Below are 18,805 nucleotides of genomic sequence, written 5' to 3'. Positions count from 1 at the left end.
TATCTGGTAGGGACCTTTTGAATGGCAGTATTTTGACTAAAAAAAAAAAAAAAAAAAAAAAAAAAAAAAAACATGTTTTACCTTCAGCCTCCATCAACAACTCTGCCAATCAGGAGACAATGAAAAGGGCCAGAGGCATAAGCCTCCTTACAAGCTCCTTCTTCACCATGGGCTGGGCAGCCTTAAGGACCGACAGCTTTTATAGGCTCTGTGTTACGTCAGTTGTCTGGACACCTCCAGGGAAATGTCAGTTCCATCCATATAAGGGGTAGATTTGTGTGAGAATAGAGCAGCTGTGTGACTGGTTTCCTATCAGCAGTCCCCACAAGGGTTCTCTCTCCCCAACTCCTTTCTGGAAGGGTTACCCCCAGTGGAAGATCTTTGTGGGGATCTCTAGCAGCTGCCACCCAGGAGGCATTGAGAAATTTGCTGTGGAAATGACAGGAAGCTGGACCTTTGCACTGTTCCTGCAAATCATGAACTGTCATTTGAGGCCTTTGACATTTGAGGCCTCAGTGACATCTGAGGCCTTAGGAGCTCTGGCCTGGGAAGGGAAGCCTGTGGGAGGCCAGAGGATCAGTAGAGCAAGGTGGGGACATGGCACCTGGGCAAACTCTGGGTCCACCTGGGTCACTGTCCTGCCGAACGCCTATCAACTCCAATGGAGATGACACCAGGTTCAAGAGGCCAAAGAAGAGACTCAGAGGCAGAAAATGAGACATGGGATTTTATTATTTTTATTTTTATTTTTGGTAGAGACGGGGCCTCACTATGTTACCCAGGCTAGAATAATTCTTTATATTTTCTACATGTGATGTTCACAAGCAAGGGTTTAGTTCATGAGAGGAGTGTACATGGCGGTTATGCCTTTCTCGTGCTTGAAAGCAGTTCCAGGAGGCTCAGGGGAAGGATCCGGAACAGCAGGCAGCTGGGAGCAAAAGAAGTGAAGGGGGGCTTCCTGCTGCGTGTTGCTGTCCTTGACATAAGGAAAGAAACTGAAGCAAAATTAACATAGAGAGGTTATTTGGTCCAAGGTTGAGGACCGCGGCCGGAACGCACTTCAAGAGTGCTTTGGGAAATGCTCTGCTTGGCCTGTTACTAGCAGGTTCTTAAAGGCAAAGGGGGCCAGGCACGGTGGTTCATGCCTGTAATCCCAGTACTTTGGGAGGCCGAGGTGGGTGGATCATTTGAGGTGAAGAGTCTGAGACAGGCTGGCCAACATGGTGAAACCCTGTCTCTAGTGAAAATACAGAAATTAGCCAGGCATGGTGGCACATGCCTATAACCCCAGCTACTCAGGAGGCTGAGGCAGGAGAATAGCTTGAACCCAGGAGGTGGAGGCTGCAGTGAGCCAAGGTCATGCCACTGCACTCCAGCCTGGGGGACAGAGCAAGACTCCATCTCAAAAAAAAAAAAAAAAAGGTAAAAGTGATCAGGAGTGGCTAATACAGGGTTGTTTAACAGGAATTCTCACTGCTTTATAGAGATGACATTGGTTAGTGATTGGTTCTAAAGGGTTGGATTATGGGGTGTGAGTTTCGGTGTCCAGCGTATGGCTTTTTATGGCTTCTTGGCATCAGTCCAGAGCCCATATAGCAAGTGGCTTCAGGATGTAATTATTATTTAGCTCAAGGGGGCAGTGAGACATGACTGCTGTTTCATTTCAGTTCCTCTCTGGGCCTGATAATTAAAGGGGGCTCATATTCCTCATCATGTTTACCTGTTATCCTCAGATAAAGTTTCTGTGCTTTCTCACTGTTGTCCAGAAAGTCTGGGCTTTGGTGGGAGTCCCTGTTATAGTTGAAGATGCTGATGGCTGGATCAATGCACATCAGTGTTACCGTGATCCACAAAGAAGGCACCTGCTCTGACACTCTGCGGGTGGCAGCAGGGGAATCTGGTTTTCAAATGTGCCTTTGAGGCCACTGAGCTCAGGCCTTCTTTTACACAGATCAGATGACTTTAATGCAAGGGAGGCCCTGCCTGGCTCCTCTCACTGTCTTGGATGAATGGACCATTATCTGTGGTGGAGGAGCGGGGTGCCAGCGACCAAAGCTCTCAGGAGAGCCAAAAGAGCTACTCCAGCTGGGGGAGATCAGTTGGGACTGACATTGGAAATGTCCTAATATCAATGTGCATTTTCCTTGTAGGGTGGGAGATGTGCTGGACACTTTCATTTTCTAACTTTCTTTTACCACAATGTAATATTACCAGCTAGTGACCCCAAATCCCAAAGTGGGTAACATACATATTTAAATAAGCAACGTTTATAACTAACAAAAATACTGGAGGCAGAGGATTATTTCCAATATTGCACATTTATGCAAAAGTACAGAAAATAACACTGTACATTATATAATAGCATGTAAACACTCTAGAACTTGACTTGAATAATAAAATGTTCTACTAAGAAAGAAATATTGCTCATGAAGATTTTTGTGCCCACCTTTCCCAAGTCACAGGCCTTCATTTGTGTCACAACAGCAAGGTGGCAGGGCATCAAAACTGCCATACATTCTACATCCTTCACAGCACTGGAGAGACGGATACGACTCCATGGTGGTGTCTTTGGCCTGGCTGTTCTTGGCCCACCACACCTTGTCTGGGTTGTGATGTTTTACAGCCACAGCATCAGGGTCCTTTGCAGCTCTTAAGAAAAGACACACACAAACCACAGGCTTAGAATTTTTCTTCTCAGTCCTTTTGTTAGAACTGTTGGGGGTATCTGGGAAATTTAGTGCTAAAGCCAATCAAACATGAACACCAACCCTACATTAAGGCTCTCTCCTCTGTATCAAATTCCTCTTGAATCCCTGCCTCTCCTACGATTGCTATAAATGTAAACTCAGGTTACAAAAGTAAGGGTAAGTGAATTGCAAGCAAGGTCACCCAGCTGGTCACTGCAGGCCCCCGAGATGGAGGAACAATGGGAAGGTGCTGTATTCAGCTGTGCCCCAGGCTCCGGGATGTGTCACTGTGAACTCCTTAGAATGGACTGTGTCTTACAACCAACCTCTCTGGTACTTGAAGGGTCTTCTGCACAAACTGTAATTGTCTTTTGTTCAACCTACATTCCCTTTTCTGCTCTGCCCCAGGATATTCACATATGTCAGCTGTCCTAGAGTCCTAAAAGTCCACCTCTTTGTCCTCAAGGCCACCAGAAATGAAGGAACACTCTGAGAGCTCCCAACTCAGGCAAGAGGAGATCAATCCAGCCCGTCCACCGCATAAGCACAAGGCAGAGGCTCATTCATGCAGCCTCCCCTATAGTCTTCAGCCTACAGTGCCCAGGGAGGCACTGGCCAAGGTGCTGAACAGAGGGAGGCACTGGCCACGGTGCTGAACAAAGGGAGGTTTGGCCAAGGTGCTGAATTAAACACCCTGATGGTAAACTCATTGAGGTCCAGTGACAGCCAAGCACCACTGACTCTCACAACCTTAAACTGAGAACATTCGACAAACCCCAGGCAGAAGGGAAAAATATTTTACACTCAGCTGCCATTTCTGCCTTTTCAAAACTGCTTGTTCTTCTTGACCTCACTCACTCAGGGGTATGGCCACAGCAGCAAGGAATGACCTTGCTCAGATAGGGAGTCCAGGTATCCCATTTGAGGAGGTGTGATTCACTTTTCCCCACGTGACTCACTTTAGTGCCTTGGCTACTTTGACGTAAAGACAGAGCACAACAATTAGGAGCACCATCGCGGCAACCAGTAAGCTGCTTCCAATGCCGATCATGATCTTCGTCCTGAGATCAAACATCTTTCCCACGCCTAGGGAGAAAGTGCAGGGAAGCAGAACATGGCCTCCGTCCCCACACAGCCACTAAGCTTCCGTTAGTAGAGGAAGAGTGAACCCCAAACACAGATCTTTATGCATGTAAACTGCAAGCAAATCTTTCCAGAGACACCTAGGATCCTAAGCTGGCCCAGGGGTAGACAAAAGGGTTTATTTATGGATAAAAATGGACTTCAATGCAAACTCCAGAGGGAAGGAAATCATAATGACAGACAGGGGGAAGAATCTTTCCCTCTCACAGGCATGATGTGCAGCTGGAAATGACCACAGGACTGCCCTGGAGCTGATGGCTTCACTCCCCACCACCTGGGCCCTGAAATATGTTCACTCCGAGGGTCAGAAGTCACCCCTCACTGTACATTAGGTTTAAAATTATTTTATGAAGCTAAGATAATTAGTTTAAAAAGTATTGTCTAACAATACTGAGAATATGAAAATCTATTTTGTAAGTGATAAGTATTTTGGGAAAAACAGTTTTCAATCTTCCCACCGACAGCTGGGTTATCTCAGGGTTTAAGGAGATTCCTGACACTTCCAGCCAAACCCCTGCCAGGGCTCAGAGATGGGAGGTGGTCTGCAGAGACCAGGAGCCAGCTTATCCAGGAGCCCCTGTCCTTCATTCTGTCTTCCTAGTAGAACATAGGCCTACCTCTGCCTATTTAATAAATACTCAATTCTCCCAGGAAATGCAGTTTGTTTGGAATAAGTAATTTGCTTAATCTAACACTCTGAAATTGGGGAACAGTGAGCCAGGAGAGAAGAATAACCAATCTGGGAGCTAAGCATACTTACTACAGTTCAACCATCCAGAGCTAGATAAAGGCCAATTGTAACAATAAAATTAAGGGGAAAAAAAAAGCTTTACGGCATGGGATATTTGGAACTTCTCAAACCTGTAATCTGCGAAAGAGGGATCTAATTATCCCTGCTAGGAGTAATTAAGATCCAAGGTTGAACAGCTCAGCTCACTTTTGGAGGCTCAGGTTCAGCCGGAGCTGGTAGAATGGGCCTACTCCAACCTTCATGCCAAAGGCTGTGTGACATCAGCTCTCTGGACACCAGCTCTCTTTCATGGAGTTCTGAATTCTATTCCATAGGCATATTTTTGCTCTTGTGAAATATAAATACTATTTTGAATCACTTAATTCTAAGTCTTTTACCTTTTCAGGTCTTATTTCCCTTCCATTAATTTTTGGAGTTTGACTGCTAATCAAAAGCAAGTTTGAGATCTCAATTTAGCAAATAAAAGAAAAAGAAATGTGGGAAGGGTAAAATAATCTTACATTTAAATGTTCAGTGATAGAAGACTGGTTAGACTTTAGATTTTCGTTGCACAGTGAAATAATATGGAGCCATTTACTAGGATTCAGGCACACTTCCATTGACATGGAACGATTTTAATGCTTTATAGTTAAAAGAAGTACAAAAATGAAAGTCGAACAGGATATCTGTTCTAGTTAGGTTTGTATGATTTTTAAGGTACTCATATCCAGCCAGTGTAGTAAAATTAGATGAAGAGACACCAGGTTCAAGGACGATTGTGTGGACATGTTTCTCCCTGCTAAGCATAATTATTATCCCTGGAAATAACACGAATCAAACAAAGGAGAACTCTGAAACTGGAAAGAAGAAAGCAAACTACTAGGGACCCCAGGCCTGGGTAAGCTCCACAGCAGTAGAACAGGGGAGGTGGATAGATCTGGTGTTTTCCAATGCTCAAGCTAGCTTATTCCACTCCCAGATTTAATGTGAGTCCTGCTGACAACCCCAGGCTTTCCCAGCAGCAGTAGCAAGTTGGGTGGATTGCGAATCCCACTGGCAATAAGTCTGCAGGGGCAGTGCTCATCTTCCTTGCTAGTCCTGAGACTCCCCTCCTCAGACCCCAAAGGGGGATCTGACTACATTCAGTGACCTAGCCCAGAAAGCACTCTGTTCCCATGTGCTAGAGACCCCCCTGGACTCCAGCTTGGGGGCCCTCCTTCTGTCCCTCAGGCAGCACTTTTGGGGACCTAGAAGCCCCAGTAGCACCAGATAAATGAAGTAGACCAAAATAGGACCACGAAACCTCTGAAAATTAAATTGTCATTGGCATCTAATCCCACAAAAGTAAGCCAGGACCTGCATGCTAAACCTAGGCAGTGACTACGTAATAAAATAAAATATTTAAATAGGATCTAGAGTCTCCTAGCATAACAGTCAAAATGTCCACGATTCAATGAAAAATCGCCCATAATACCAGTAACCAGAAAAGTCATGCCCGAATGAGAAGAGACAATGAACTGATGCCCTGAACATGGAATAAGTTTGGTGTGTTCAAGGAACAAGAAAAAGGCCATTTGACTGGAGATGCATGAAAGGGGAGATGGCAGGAGAGGACTTGGGAAAAACTGGCTAAGGATACAAACATGCAGGGCTTAGAGCTCTAGTATAAGCTTATATATATATTTTTTCCTGCCTGTTACGGAACACCCTTGGAAGATGTTTATTGGGATTTTAGGAAGAAACTCATGCAATCTGGCTGGGGAGCCTGTGCTTTTAAACATAGACCAGTGGTTACAGAAGAGAAAACTGAGGTCAAGTAAGGTCAAATAACTTCTCCAAAGTTACATAGCAAGTAACTGACTAAGGTGGAAGGAGAATTCACGTTTCTTTTCCTAGTGTTTTTTCCTGGAACCCATCTTGAGCATATATCTTCTGAGGGGATTTGAAGAGATTATGTCAGAATAGGCAGAAAACTAAAATCCTAGGCTTCCTTGCTCAATTCAGGCACGGGACTGTCTTTCAGTATGAGGAAGTAGGGACATGAGAAAAGGAAGAGACAACTGGGAAGATGCTAGCATTTGCTTTACCTTGAGAGGCTGCTATGGCAGAAGAGTTGCTTCACTTTTCCATTGATTCCAAATGTGAAAGAGAATCAATTCTAAATAAGAAGGTTCTACATGGGCATGGGGAACAGGATAGATGGAAATAGGGAAAATGAAAGGGGTCCTGGATTTCAAGCCCATCCTCACCATCTATTGATACCAAGACTAATAAAGCAGTTCACCTCCCTAAGCCTGCTGCTTCTTTTCTAAAGTGAAGGGATAATGAATGGTGTGAGGTTTGACAATGATGGCGGTGGCGGCTGTTAAGAGTCTCAGAGGTTTCTACAAGGACAGATGTGTCACAGTTTGGAAAACTGTTGATGCCAATGTGAGTAATTAACTCTTCTGCTGTGGCTCTTCTCCAGCCACAGGTGTGTTCTGTCCACAGGCTGGATCCAGGCAGAAGGTGTGAAAGTGAGGACGATTTTGAGGGAATCTTTACCAATGGGTCTCTGCTAGAAAAAGTCTGCAGTCAAATGACTGTTCAATTGGAATCGTCACTTGGTTTCATCATGTTTCAAGATTTCTGACTCCTCAACAAATCAAAGAGCTTTCCTACTTCTCTTCTAGATCCCACAGTTCTCATTTAAACAGCAACTTTCAGGAGCATCTCCTGCACACACAGGTTGCACAGTCACCTACTCAGAGTTTTTGGAATCTTGAGTCTGTTTCTTCTGAGACTTACCCATTTATTGAAGCAGGGTTTCTCTAACTTATGTGTGCATAAGAATCATCTAGACAGCTTGTTAAATCACAGATTCTGGGCCTAACCATAGAGATCTGATTCATTGGTTTGGTGGGGGGAGTCCATGAACTTGCCTTTCTAAGCATCTCCCCAGGGGAGGCAGAGGCACAGAGGGACAGAATAGGATAGATGAATACATAAAGGGGAGTTCATTAGGAGAACTGACTCACACAATCACAATGTGAAGTCCCATAATAGGCGGTCTGTTAGGTGAGGAGCCAGGAAGCCAGTCCGAGTCCCAAAACCTCAAATGTAGGGAAGCCAGTAGTGCAGACTTCAGACTTCAGTCTGTATTGAAGGTCCAAGAGTCCAAAAGCTGAAGAACTATGAGTCTGATGTTGGAGGGCAGAAAGCATCCCACACGGGAAAAAGATGTAGGCTGGAAGACTCAGCCAGTCTAGTCCTTCCAAGTTCCTCTGCCTGCTTTTATTCTGGATGCTATGGCAGCTGATTAGATGGTGCACATTCAGATTGAGGGTGGGTCTGCTTCTCCCAGTCCGCTGACTCAAATGTTAATCTCGTTTGGCAACACCCTCACAGACACCTCTAGGAACAATATTTTGCATACTTTAATCCAATAAAGTTGACACTCAATATTAACCATCATAGAGCCCAAAACAGGGACTCCATGTTCAGTCTGTTTAATAATAGCCCTGGTATCTCCTGCAATGGCTCTTCAGGGACCACATCTCATTCTTTTCTGATTCCTTAGATCTGCGTTTAGGGCTGTGGAACCTTCATGTTTAACAAGTCCCCCAGGTGATTCTGACAAAGCAGACTGTTTCGGGAGTACGTGCTGGGAATCTCTGGCCTCATCTCTGAAATTTAAGGCTGTCAGGCAGTTGGTCAGAGGCTACATGTACAGGGTTCTGCATTCACAGCGCCTACATTCCATTATGACCAATGACTTCCACAAGTGGGTTCATGAGGAGAGCTCCAATCTGTTTTTTTTTTTTTAATGTTTATTATTTTATAATTTCTCAAAAGTCTTTCATCACATGGTTTATCTTTTTATTAACAAAGGTTTTTTTTTTTTTAATAGGTTTTTGGGGAACAGATGGTGTTTGGTTGGTTGGGTAAGTTCTTTAGTGGTGATTTCTGAGATTGTGGTGCAGCCCTCACCCAAGCAGTGTACACTGTACTCAGTGTGTAGTCTTTTATCCCTCACCCTCCCTCACCCTTCTCCCTGAGTCCCCAAACTCCACTGTATCATTCTTATGCCTTGGTGCCCTCATGGCTTAGCTCCCACTTATAAGTGAGGATATAAGATGTTTGGTTTTCCATTCCTGTGTTACTTCACTAAGAATTATGGTCTCCAACTCCATCCAGGTTGCTGCCAATGCCATTATTTCGTTCCTTTTTATGGGTGAGTAGTATGAATAAACCACATTTTCTTTATCTACTCATTGACTGAAGGGCATTTGGGCTGATTCCATATTTTTGCAATTGTGAATTGCATACTGTAAACATGCATGTGCAAGTGTCTTTTTCATATAATGATTTCTTTTCCTCTGGGTAGATACTCAGTAGTAGAATTGCTGGATCAAATGGTGGATCTGCTTTCCATTATTTAAGGAATCTCTATACTGTTTTCCATCCCACCAGTAGGGTAGAAGCATTCCCCTTTTCACCACATCCATGCCAACATCTATTATTTTTCAATTTTTCATTACGGTCATTCTTGTAGGAGTGAAGTGTTACCACATTGTGATTTTGATTTGCATTTCCCTGATAATTAGTGATTTTGAGCATTTTTTCATGTTTGTTGGCCATTTGTATATCTTCTTTTGAGAACTGTCTATTCACGTCCTTAGCCCACTTTTTGATGGGATTATGTTTTTTTTTCTTTTGTTTCAGTTCCTTGTAGATTCTGGATATTAGTGCTTTGATGGATGCATAGTTTGCAAATACTTTTTCCCACTCTGTGGGTTGCGTGTTTACTCTCCTGATAATTTCTTTTGCTGTGCATCACCTTTTTAGTTTAATTAAGTCCCATCTATTTATTTTTGTTTTTGTTACATTTGCTTTTGGGTTCTTGGTGTTGAAGTATTTGCCTAAGCTAATGTCTAGAAGGGTTTTTCCGATATTATCTTCTAGAATTTTTATGGTTTCAAATCTTAGATTTAAGTTTTTGATCCATCTTGAGTTGATCAGTTGATTTTTGTATAGAAAGATGAGAATTCAGTTTCATTCTTCTACATGTGGCTTGCCAATGATCCCAGCATCATTTGTTGAATAGGGTGTCCTTACAAGAGCCTCAAATTATAGTCTCAACAGCTGGGACAGATCTTTTCAGTCATACTTTAAGATGAGTTACATGGCAGCAGCATGCAAACTCAATCTCTGCCCTGTATCAGGTAGACTGAAAACCCAGTGGTGAAAGCCTCAGTATGCCACTTATGGGGAAGAGGAAGATAGAATCACACTCAAGGGGGAGGCAATGCAGAAATTAAAATCATACACTGTATCTTGATTTAACGTATTGATCACCCACACATCCTTTTCAGCTATTTCAAACTGGAGTGGTTACCTTGACACTTTTGAAGGTGCATTTGTCAGCCCTAACTTCCCAGCATCCAGACTTGGCTTACTGGGTATAGCACATACAAATAGAGAAAAGTTATAAGAGAAAAAGACTGAACAGAGATTTTGTAAGTGCTGTGCTCTACTTTGCCTAGTTGAGCAAATTCAGGCAGAATTTTCTTAGGACTAATAATTTTAGCAAAGCAATTATACACATATAAATACGTATAGCACTTATATAATAACACAAGAAAATCAATACCTATGAATTTCTAATATAAATAAAATATAATTTAGGTCTTCATTAACCTGTAAAAATGAAGAAATTGAAGATCAGGAATTAAAACTCATTGGAATTATCTGTACTACAAACAGGACTATTTTAATTATTTTATAAAATATAGCTTATGTGTTCTAGTTATAACTATATTGGAGCATTTTGTGAATCAAAAAACAGACTGCAACTATCAGACACTAAAGAGTTCATTCAGCCTTTAACTAAGACACATTTCTCCCAAATGCTGAAGGAAATGCTTCCTCATGGCTACGTATGTTACAAAAAAAAAATTAGGATGCTATCCTGACTAACACAGTGAAAACCACATCTGTACTAAAAATACAAAAAATTAGGCAGGTGTGGTGGCATGTGCCTGTAGTCCCAGCTACTTGGGAGGCTGAGGCAGGAGAATTGCTTGAACCCAGGAGGCGGAGGTTGCAGTGAGCCAAGATTGCGCCACTGCATTCCAGCCTGGACAACAGAGCGAGACTCAGTCTCAAAAAAAAAAAAAAAAAAAATTAGGATGAGTCTGATAAAAATAACATACACGTTCTCATGTCACTGAGGTCCGAGTCAGAGTCATAAATGAACAAACTTATGTAAGTTAGTTCTCATGCAAATTCACCAAAATATTAAATGAGTGTAAGACATCCTTTTACACAAAAACAAACATCTTCACAAAAATGCAAATAAACACTCATGATTCCAAAAGGGGGAGGATGGGAGTGGGGAGGGTTGAAAAACTACCTATTAGGTCCTATGTTCACTACTTGGGTGATGGGATCACTAGAAGCCAGTCTCAGTATCATGTAATATACCCATGTAACAAACCTGCATATGTACCCCCTGAATCTAAAAAACCAAAAAACTTAACAAATATTAGATAAAAAGACAATATTTCTATTTATTTCAGACAAGTAGTTTCCAGGGAGGATGCCTTTATTTTTAGGATGCAAATATATCACTCTTCAACACACACACACAACAGTTACAATCTCTGAAAATTAAGTCTGCCAGAGATAACTGCAATCTCCTTGACTCATATGTCTTAATCCTTCAGTGGGGAACCTCAGCATTTCACACTTTAAATGTATCAGGAAAGGGTTTGGAAAGAAGAATGTATATCAGATTTAGATTTTGTACATGAAGAATTCGTGTTAAAAAAAAAAAATGAATCAACTTGCCCAAAGGATGCGGAATTAAGAGGAGACAGGACAAGAGCTTGAGGTAATTTTACCTAACATCAAATTCTTTCTCTTGCTACTCTATCACACTGCTGCCTTCTACATTTCTGGTTCCTTTTTTCCTCTCCCTATATCTGCACAAATGCAGCTACTCTCCAAGGGTCTCTCTTCCTTGCTTCAGTTCCTCCCTTTACCACACTCCGTCAGCTACTGTGGGAACACCACTAAACTTCCCTTCCAGCCACTGACGGTTCATTCCATTTCTCCTAATCCTCTGTTTTCAGATGTTTGCAACATCCTTCCAGGGAATGTTTTATTCACAGCTAAAACTCAATATTCCCAAAACTAAACTTCTTCCCCTCAGGCATCCTCCTTCCTTGGGTTGAATTTAGATTATTGGTGTTGCCATTCTTAAAGCCTCAATTTCACATCTGATTCTATTTTCTCCCACAACACCAATATTAAGTTAGTTGTAAAGTCCCAACAGTTTCATTGTTTTAGCATTTCACCATCCAGCATCATGTTACTATGTTCAATCTTAGACCCTCATTCTCAGTGAGCCACGGTCGTGCCACTGCACTCCAGCTGAGCAACAGAGCGAGATTCCATCTCAAAAAATAAATGAAGTAGCATTCAAAGCTCTCACTATGACCCAGCTGAAATCTACTTTAAACTTCCCCTATTACCCTTCTTTTTCAGAGAAATGAACTACTACTCATTTCTCAGCTACATCCAATTCTTCTAGCATTCAAGATTTTATTCACCCAATTTTTTGTCTGAATTGGCCTTCTTCCAAATTTACTTGCCTAATCCTGTCCTTTAAAGGCCTAGATAAAAATACCACTTCCTTTAGTGAGCCTTTCCTAATCTTCTTCATCCTTCCCCACTTATATGTTCTAGAATGTAAATCCTTAAAGACAAATTATAAACTGATCATCTTTGCATCCTGAAATGTACTCAAACTAGTGCCTTGTTCACTAAGGTGCTTAATAAATACTTGTGGAATGAATGTGTGAATGAATTAATGAAAAAGTGGAAGATTTGTGGTCAAAATATTTTGTAGGACGGTAAGTCTATGAAATGTTATTTTTTACACAAGTAAATAAGGATAACAGTTAAATCAATTACAAAATTTCAAAGAAAAAATTTACATCACTACATGTACTTACAAAAAGCCATTACTTTGAAATTTTTAATGGTATCTGGAAAGTCATCCATTTCTACTTACCCACTGCTGAAACCTAACCATATTCATCAATGGCTGAGCTCCAGGACATAACTTTGACCCCATGGACTCCATTATGGTTTGGATCCTATCTAGGTCTACTCTTGATTTTAGAGCCAGAGAGCTTGTTGAAGAATTTGCTCAAACTCCTCTCATGTGTATCACAGCTTTACTGATGAACACACACTGCCTTTCACCAAAGGAGAGCAACTATTACAATACAAACTTCAGAAAAACAAATAATAATATTAAACAATATTCACCATTTAAGGTCACTTCTTTGTATTATCAGCAAGAGTAAAGCATTCAGGAAAACAAATATAAACTTTAAATATATTTTCAAGTTTTCCCTAATACAGTAATGGTCAGAGGTTTCAATTTATTATGAAACTCAGTAGAACAATTTATATAAAAGAACATCATTTTCAAACTAAAAAAAATACTAAATACACGAAAGAAGGTAAAATTAAAGTTGCATTTATTTAAGCAACTCAAAATAAACTATGTCAATCTGAGACTTTAACACACAGCAGCTTACTGTAGTATTCTTTAACACAAAATAAGGGTGTTTAGAAGCCTATTCAAAGTGTTTACTGAATTACTAAATATAAATGAGCCATTTAGAATTATAGGCAGAGTCAAGATGGTCTCACGTAACCCACTGGTTTACACATTTAAAAAGATGAAGTTAGAGGTAATTTTCTACTTTGTCAAAGGATTACCCAATTAGTAAAAGTCTGGCTTAGAACCTAGTTCTTCTGGCTGTTATAACAGTGCCCTCTCCAATGCTTTATGCTGCCTCTCTTCATCTATGTTTATGAACCAAAACACATTTCACGTGTGGCACCAAAAACAGTATCAAAGTGGAAAGGAAACAGGATTTAGAATGAGATAAACCAGAGTTCAATTATGAGTTTGCTCTGTATAGCCTGTATGATCCTGGGCAAATGCCAAAACACGAATCAGAATTAATATAAGGGAGGATAATATCAATGATTTCACATGGTGGCTGTGATTATGTGCTAAAATTTCCAGTACCTACCACTGAGTAAGTATTTGAAAATATGCATCAGTAACTATTTTTTTAACTTTCATATTCTGCTGCCTCAGAACAAGCTTTAGGTGGCTTGGGATTTTCCTAAATGAAATGACCCTTTGTACTCACACATACTTCCATAGAATAGTTACAAAAAATATTCATCTTCAGAGAGACACACAGAACCATATGTAACCCAAAGACACAGGACAATCCCGACCCATGGCACCAAAGACGTGACCGTCCTTCACAATTAAGGTAGCACTGTTAAATTTAAACACTCGCCTTTCATCCTCCCTATTATCCCCTTTCTGCTTCTTAATCTTTATAGCCTTTCTCACCACCAAATAAAACACAGTTTTACTCAGAGTGTGCTCATTACCTGTCTCATTCCATTTGAATATAAGCAACACAAGGGTAGTCGCTCCATTTTATTTTATTACTGCTGCTTCCTAAATGCCTGCTACTGTCAGTAGGCACTCAAATATTTGTTGAATAAATCACTTTATTTAAATGACTTTGGAAGCTATTAATATATACTACCTCAAACAATGTCTTGGAACAATCTGATCTGTAAGTTTGTTACCTGCCTGCTATAAAAATCATTAACTTTTTCCTTATTCTATTATTTTTTTCTTTTTTGAGACAGGGTCTCCTTGAGACACTCACGCTGATCTCAAACTCCTGGGCTCAAGGGATCACCCTGCCTTGGCCTCCCAAAGTGCTAGGATTACAGGCATGAGCCACCATGCCCGGTCAACTTTTTCCTTAAAGTAAGTCTCACAACCCTGTATAAAGTAATGTGCAGACAAAGAGAATACAATGTTTTATTTTCTTTAGTCCTCTAATTTACCCATGAGGTAGGTCCAAGGAAATGTAGAGATTTTCCCAAGTTCACTCAGCCAGTGAGTAACAGAATTGCATTACTACTTTGAGCTATTTGTAGCTCAGTACTCTTAGACTCTGATGACATTACTAAAGTTCACCTCAACAATATTTTTCATATTCAAGGTACCAGTCCAAATAGATTTTAGGTGCTTTTCTCTGCAACTTCTCTAATTCTTGTCTTTTAAAATATAATGGAGCCAAAATGTGGTTTTCTTGGCATCATAGTTTCATATAAAGATAAACAGGGCCAAGTTGGACTAACTGTATGAACAAACCAACAGTACATAAGTATATTATACATAAACATTTACAATTGTCAAATTAGTTAAAATTTAATGATGACCTACCTTTATTTTACAGGCATGAGTGGAGGATGCCACTATTAAGTAATTTTTGTAGAAAATAATTTCGTGTTTACTAAAAATAAAATAGAATAAAAATTATTTTTTCACCTGTATAAATTATCATTTTAAACAGCTGCAGTAAAAAATAAATTGTTTCCAGGTCATTACTTAAATCCTGAGATTCAGTTTGCCTGGTAGGGGACAAACAGTTGAGATCCCTTCTCAAGTGACCTCATTAATAACACTGTGTCATGTATTTATCATTTCTAATATGCACAATATATAAAATAATTGACGTTTTGATTTATATTAAGGCGAGATTAGTGTAGATGATTCCTATAAGGGACTAGAGAAAAGATCAAACTATAACACATTGAATATGGACTAAATAGGCTGGTGTGGCACAACCTTGGGCTTGTAGGTTCCTTACAAAATACGTGATCAAAGTTCCAGACTGACTGTCAAATTAATTTCTGAAAAACAGACCATCGTGAGTTTATGGAGAGAGTCAAGAAGCAGAAATAAGGACTGCACTCTTGCCTGGACATTTTAACTAGTATGACCCTCTCCAGTCTCACCTTCCCTTTATTAGCTCTAAATTTCCGCATTCCTAAAAATGAGGAAGCTGAACTAGATTGCCTAGAAGATGCTTTAATGGTCTAACTTTCTATGCCCATAGTAGATTTTTATCTTCTCTTCTCTAATGTAAGCATTAATGTCAGAGAATCAATCAATATTGCAAAAGGTGAAGAAAATAAAAACACCAATAAACATACGTGTGCATGTGTCTTTATAGCAGCATAATTTATAATCCTTTGGGTATATACCCAGTAATGGGATGGCTGGGTCATATGGTACATCTAGTTCTAGATCCTTGAGGAATCGCCATACTGTTTTCCATAATGGTTGAACTAGTTTACAATCCCACCAACAGTGTCAAAGTGTTCCTATTTCTCCACATCCTCTCCAGCACCTGTTGTTTCCTGACTTTTTAATGATCGCCATTCTAACTGGTGTGAGATGGTATCTCATTGTGGTTTTGATTTGCATTTCTCTGATGGCCAGTGATGATGAGCATTTTTTCATGTGTCTGTTGGCTGTATGAATGTCTTCTTTTGAGAAATGTCTGTTCATATCCTTTGCCCACTTTTTGATGGGGTTGTTTGTTTTTTTCTTGTAAATTTGTTTGAGTTCTTTGTAGGTTCTGGATATTAGCCCTTTGTCAGATGAGTAGATTGCAAAAATTTTCTCCCATTCTGTAGGTTGCCTGTTCACTCTGATGGTAGTTTCTTTTGCTGTGCAGAAGCTCTTTAATTTAATGAGATCCCATTTGTCAATTTTGGCTTTTGCTGCCGTTGCTTTTGGTGTTTTAGACATGAAGTCTTTGCCCATGCCTATGTCCTGAATGGTACTACCTAGGTTTTCCTCTAGGATTTTTATGGTATTAGGTCTAACATTTAAGTCTCTAATCCATCTTGAATTAATTTTCGTATAAGGAGTAAGGAAAGGATCCAGTTTCAGCTTTCTACTTATGGCTAGCCAATTTTCCCAGCACCATTTATTAAATAGGGAATCCTTTCCCCATTTCTTGTTTCTCTCAGGTTTGTCAAAGATCAGATGGCTGTAGATGTGTGGTATTATTTCTGAGGACTCTGTTCTGTTCCATTGGTCTATATCTCTGTTTTGGTACCAGTACCATGCTGTTTTGGTTACTGTAGCCTTGTAGTATAGTTTGAAGTCAGGTAGCGTGATGCCTCCAGCTTTGTTCTTTTGACTTAGGATTGTCTTGGAGATGCGGGCTCTTTTTTGGTTCCGTATGAACTTTAAAGCAGTTTTTTCCAATTCTGTGAAGAAACTCATTGGTAGCTTGATGGGGATGGCACTGAATCTATAAATTACCTTGGGCAGTATGGCCATTTTCACGATATTGATTCTTCCTATCCATGAGCATGGTATGTTCTTCCATTTGTTTGTGTCCTCTTTTATTTCACTGAGCAGTGGTTTGTAGTTCTCCTTGAAGAGGTCCTTTACATCCCTTGTAAGTTGGATTCCTAGGTATTTTATTCTCTTTGAAGCAATTGTGAATGGAAGTTCATTCCTGATTTGGTTCTCTGTTTGTCTGTTACTGTTGTATAAGAATGCTTGTGATTTTTGCACATTAATTGCAGCACTATTCACAATAGCAAAGACTTGGAATCAACCCAAATGTCCATCAGTGACAGATTGGATTAAGAAAATGTGACACATATACGCCGTGGAATACTATGCAGCCATCAAAAAGGATGAGTTTGTGTCCTTTGTAGGGACATGGATGCAGCTGGAAACCATCATTCTTAGCAAACTATCACAAGAACAGAAAACCAAACACCGCATGTTCTCACTCATAGGTGGGAAATGAACAATGAGATCACTTGGACTCAGGAAGGGGAACATCACACACCGGGGCCTATCATGGGGAGGGGGGAGGGGGGAGGGATTGCATTGGGAGTTATACCTGATGTAAATGACGAGTTGATGGGTGCAGCACACCAACATGGCACAAGTATACATATGTAACAAACCTGCACGTTATGCACATGTACCCTACAACTTAAAGTATAATAATAATAAATTAATTTAAAAAAATAAATAAATAAATAAAAGCAAAAAAAAAAAAAAAGAAATCAAAATGCTTTACCCTAAAATGTATTTAAAAAAAAAAAAAAAAAAAAGAAAAAGAAAATAAAAACACCAATTCAGAAGAACACTTTTTTCCTGTGTACAAGTCACACACCTGTCATCCAGGACAGTACAAACATTCTTGCCCCTACTGGTTCCACAGTACTCTTCTCCTAAGTACACTTCCATATTTCTTGCTGAACTTAAAATGCCAATAGAAGCGATTTCTTCACCTCCATCGGGGCCACACCTCAGGTAAAGGAAGCAGGGGCTTTCATCTTGGTTGTTCAAGCTTCTCTTCTAAATCACCAGATCCTGGCTAGGAAAACAGGTGAAAACATCACACAGTATAGTTTCTGAACATGGCTCATAACCCACTTGTTAGGCCATGGGGTTTACTCTAACAAATGCTCAACACAGAATTCATAAGGAAATGGAGACATCACACATCAGGGCTTCCCCCTCCATTTTTTCCTCAATCATCAACCTTCTACTCAGTCCCCTGCAACTGATTCTCGGATAAATTACTGGACCCCTAATGTGTGCATAGCAGTAGGAACAGAACACAATAAAAGACAAAGTGTATCTTTTTTCGAAATTAAGTCGACGGCGGTCGTCGACAGCTGGGCTTTTTACACAGCCTGTTTTGGTGAAGAGGAGGTGGCTTGTTTCAGGGTAGATGGGCGGACTGACTTAGCAGCCCTGACGACCTGTCACGCCTGACGGGGACGTTTATGAAATTCCGAGTCCTGGTCACCTTCCCTCGCTCATGCCCCGGGGCCTCGGGTACTTCCTGGCCAGACCCACCCCGCCTCCGCCCACCCCGGTCCTCGCCCTTACCTCGCAGCCCCGCTTCCCCGCAGAGACCTGACACCAACTGCTCTCCTGGATTCCGGGCTCAGACCCTCACGGCTCCCCGAGGAGCGCGGCAGTCGCAGAGCGCAGCGCCCGGGTCCCCGGCGGCCCGGCGCACCCTGGAGCAGGTGGCGCCAGCAGCTCTTCCCAGTCGAAGTCGCTGGCGCCGAGACCCGCCCGGGTGAGGAGGCTGTGAGTCAGGGCCCCGCCTGCAGATGGCATCCCAGGAAGAGGCAAGCGTGGGTTGGCGGTTGAGGCCCCGTCCTCGGACCGCGTGTCCATTGCGCCGCCTCCTGCCAGGCCAGCCCTGGAACCTCTCTGCCAGTGCTTGAGTGTCGGCCAGTGTAGCCTAGAAACGGGCAGGCAGAGCGACTCCCGGCTCATACCATTTCAAACGCCAGCCGCTTC

General features: G+C 41.3%; 1 protein-coding gene across 2 annotated transcripts; it reads right to left on the bottom strand.

Annotated features, from left to right (window-relative positions):
• Nucleotides 1–2,302: 2,302 nt before the first annotated feature.
• Nucleotides 2,303–18,520, bottom strand: LOC100428164 (protein FAM24A). 2 transcript variants are annotated; one of them, XM_077947804.1, is made up of 3 exons: nucleotides 18,383–18,520; nucleotides 17,658–17,861; nucleotides 2,303–2,649 (listed from the first exon to the last, which is right to left on the bottom strand). In XM_077947804.1, the coding sequence occupies exons 2-3, from the start codon at nucleotides 17,729–17,731 to the stop codon at nucleotides 2,457–2,459; spliced, it is 267 nt and encodes an 88-aa protein (XP_077803930.1). In that variant the 5' UTR covers nucleotides 17,732–17,861; nucleotides 18,383–18,520; the 3' UTR covers nucleotides 2,303–2,456. The 2 variants fall into 2 exon arrangements, 1 of the variants encoding a protein (XP_077803930.1); XR_013398442.1 differs by lacking the exon at nucleotides 2,303–2,649 and adding an exon at nucleotides 13,236–14,957.
• Nucleotides 18,521–18,805: the final 285 nt, after the last annotated feature.

Source organism: Macaca mulatta, chromosome 9, assembly GCF_049350105.2.
Source record: "Macaca mulatta isolate MMU2019108-1 chromosome 9, T2T-MMU8v2.0, whole genome shotgun sequence".
In the NCBI taxonomy this organism is placed as follows: domain Eukaryota; kingdom Metazoa; phylum Chordata; class Mammalia; order Primates; family Cercopithecidae; genus Macaca; species Macaca mulatta.
Note: the sequence above shows the minus strand (reverse complement) of the source record. Positions and strands in the feature narration are given on the sequence as shown.

What these genes read in the sequence shown, in the direction of transcription:
- LOC100428164 (XM_077947804.1), bottom strand. Translation starts at nt 17,731, where the DNA reads ATGGAAGTGTACTTAGGAGAAGAGTACTGTGGAACCAGTAGGGGCAAG. An exon ending in TGTACTGTCCTGGATGACAG is followed by an intron (nt 2,650 to 17,657) that starts GTGTGTGACTTG and finishes TCTTTTCTTAAG; the next exon opens with AGCTGCAAAGGACCCTGATG.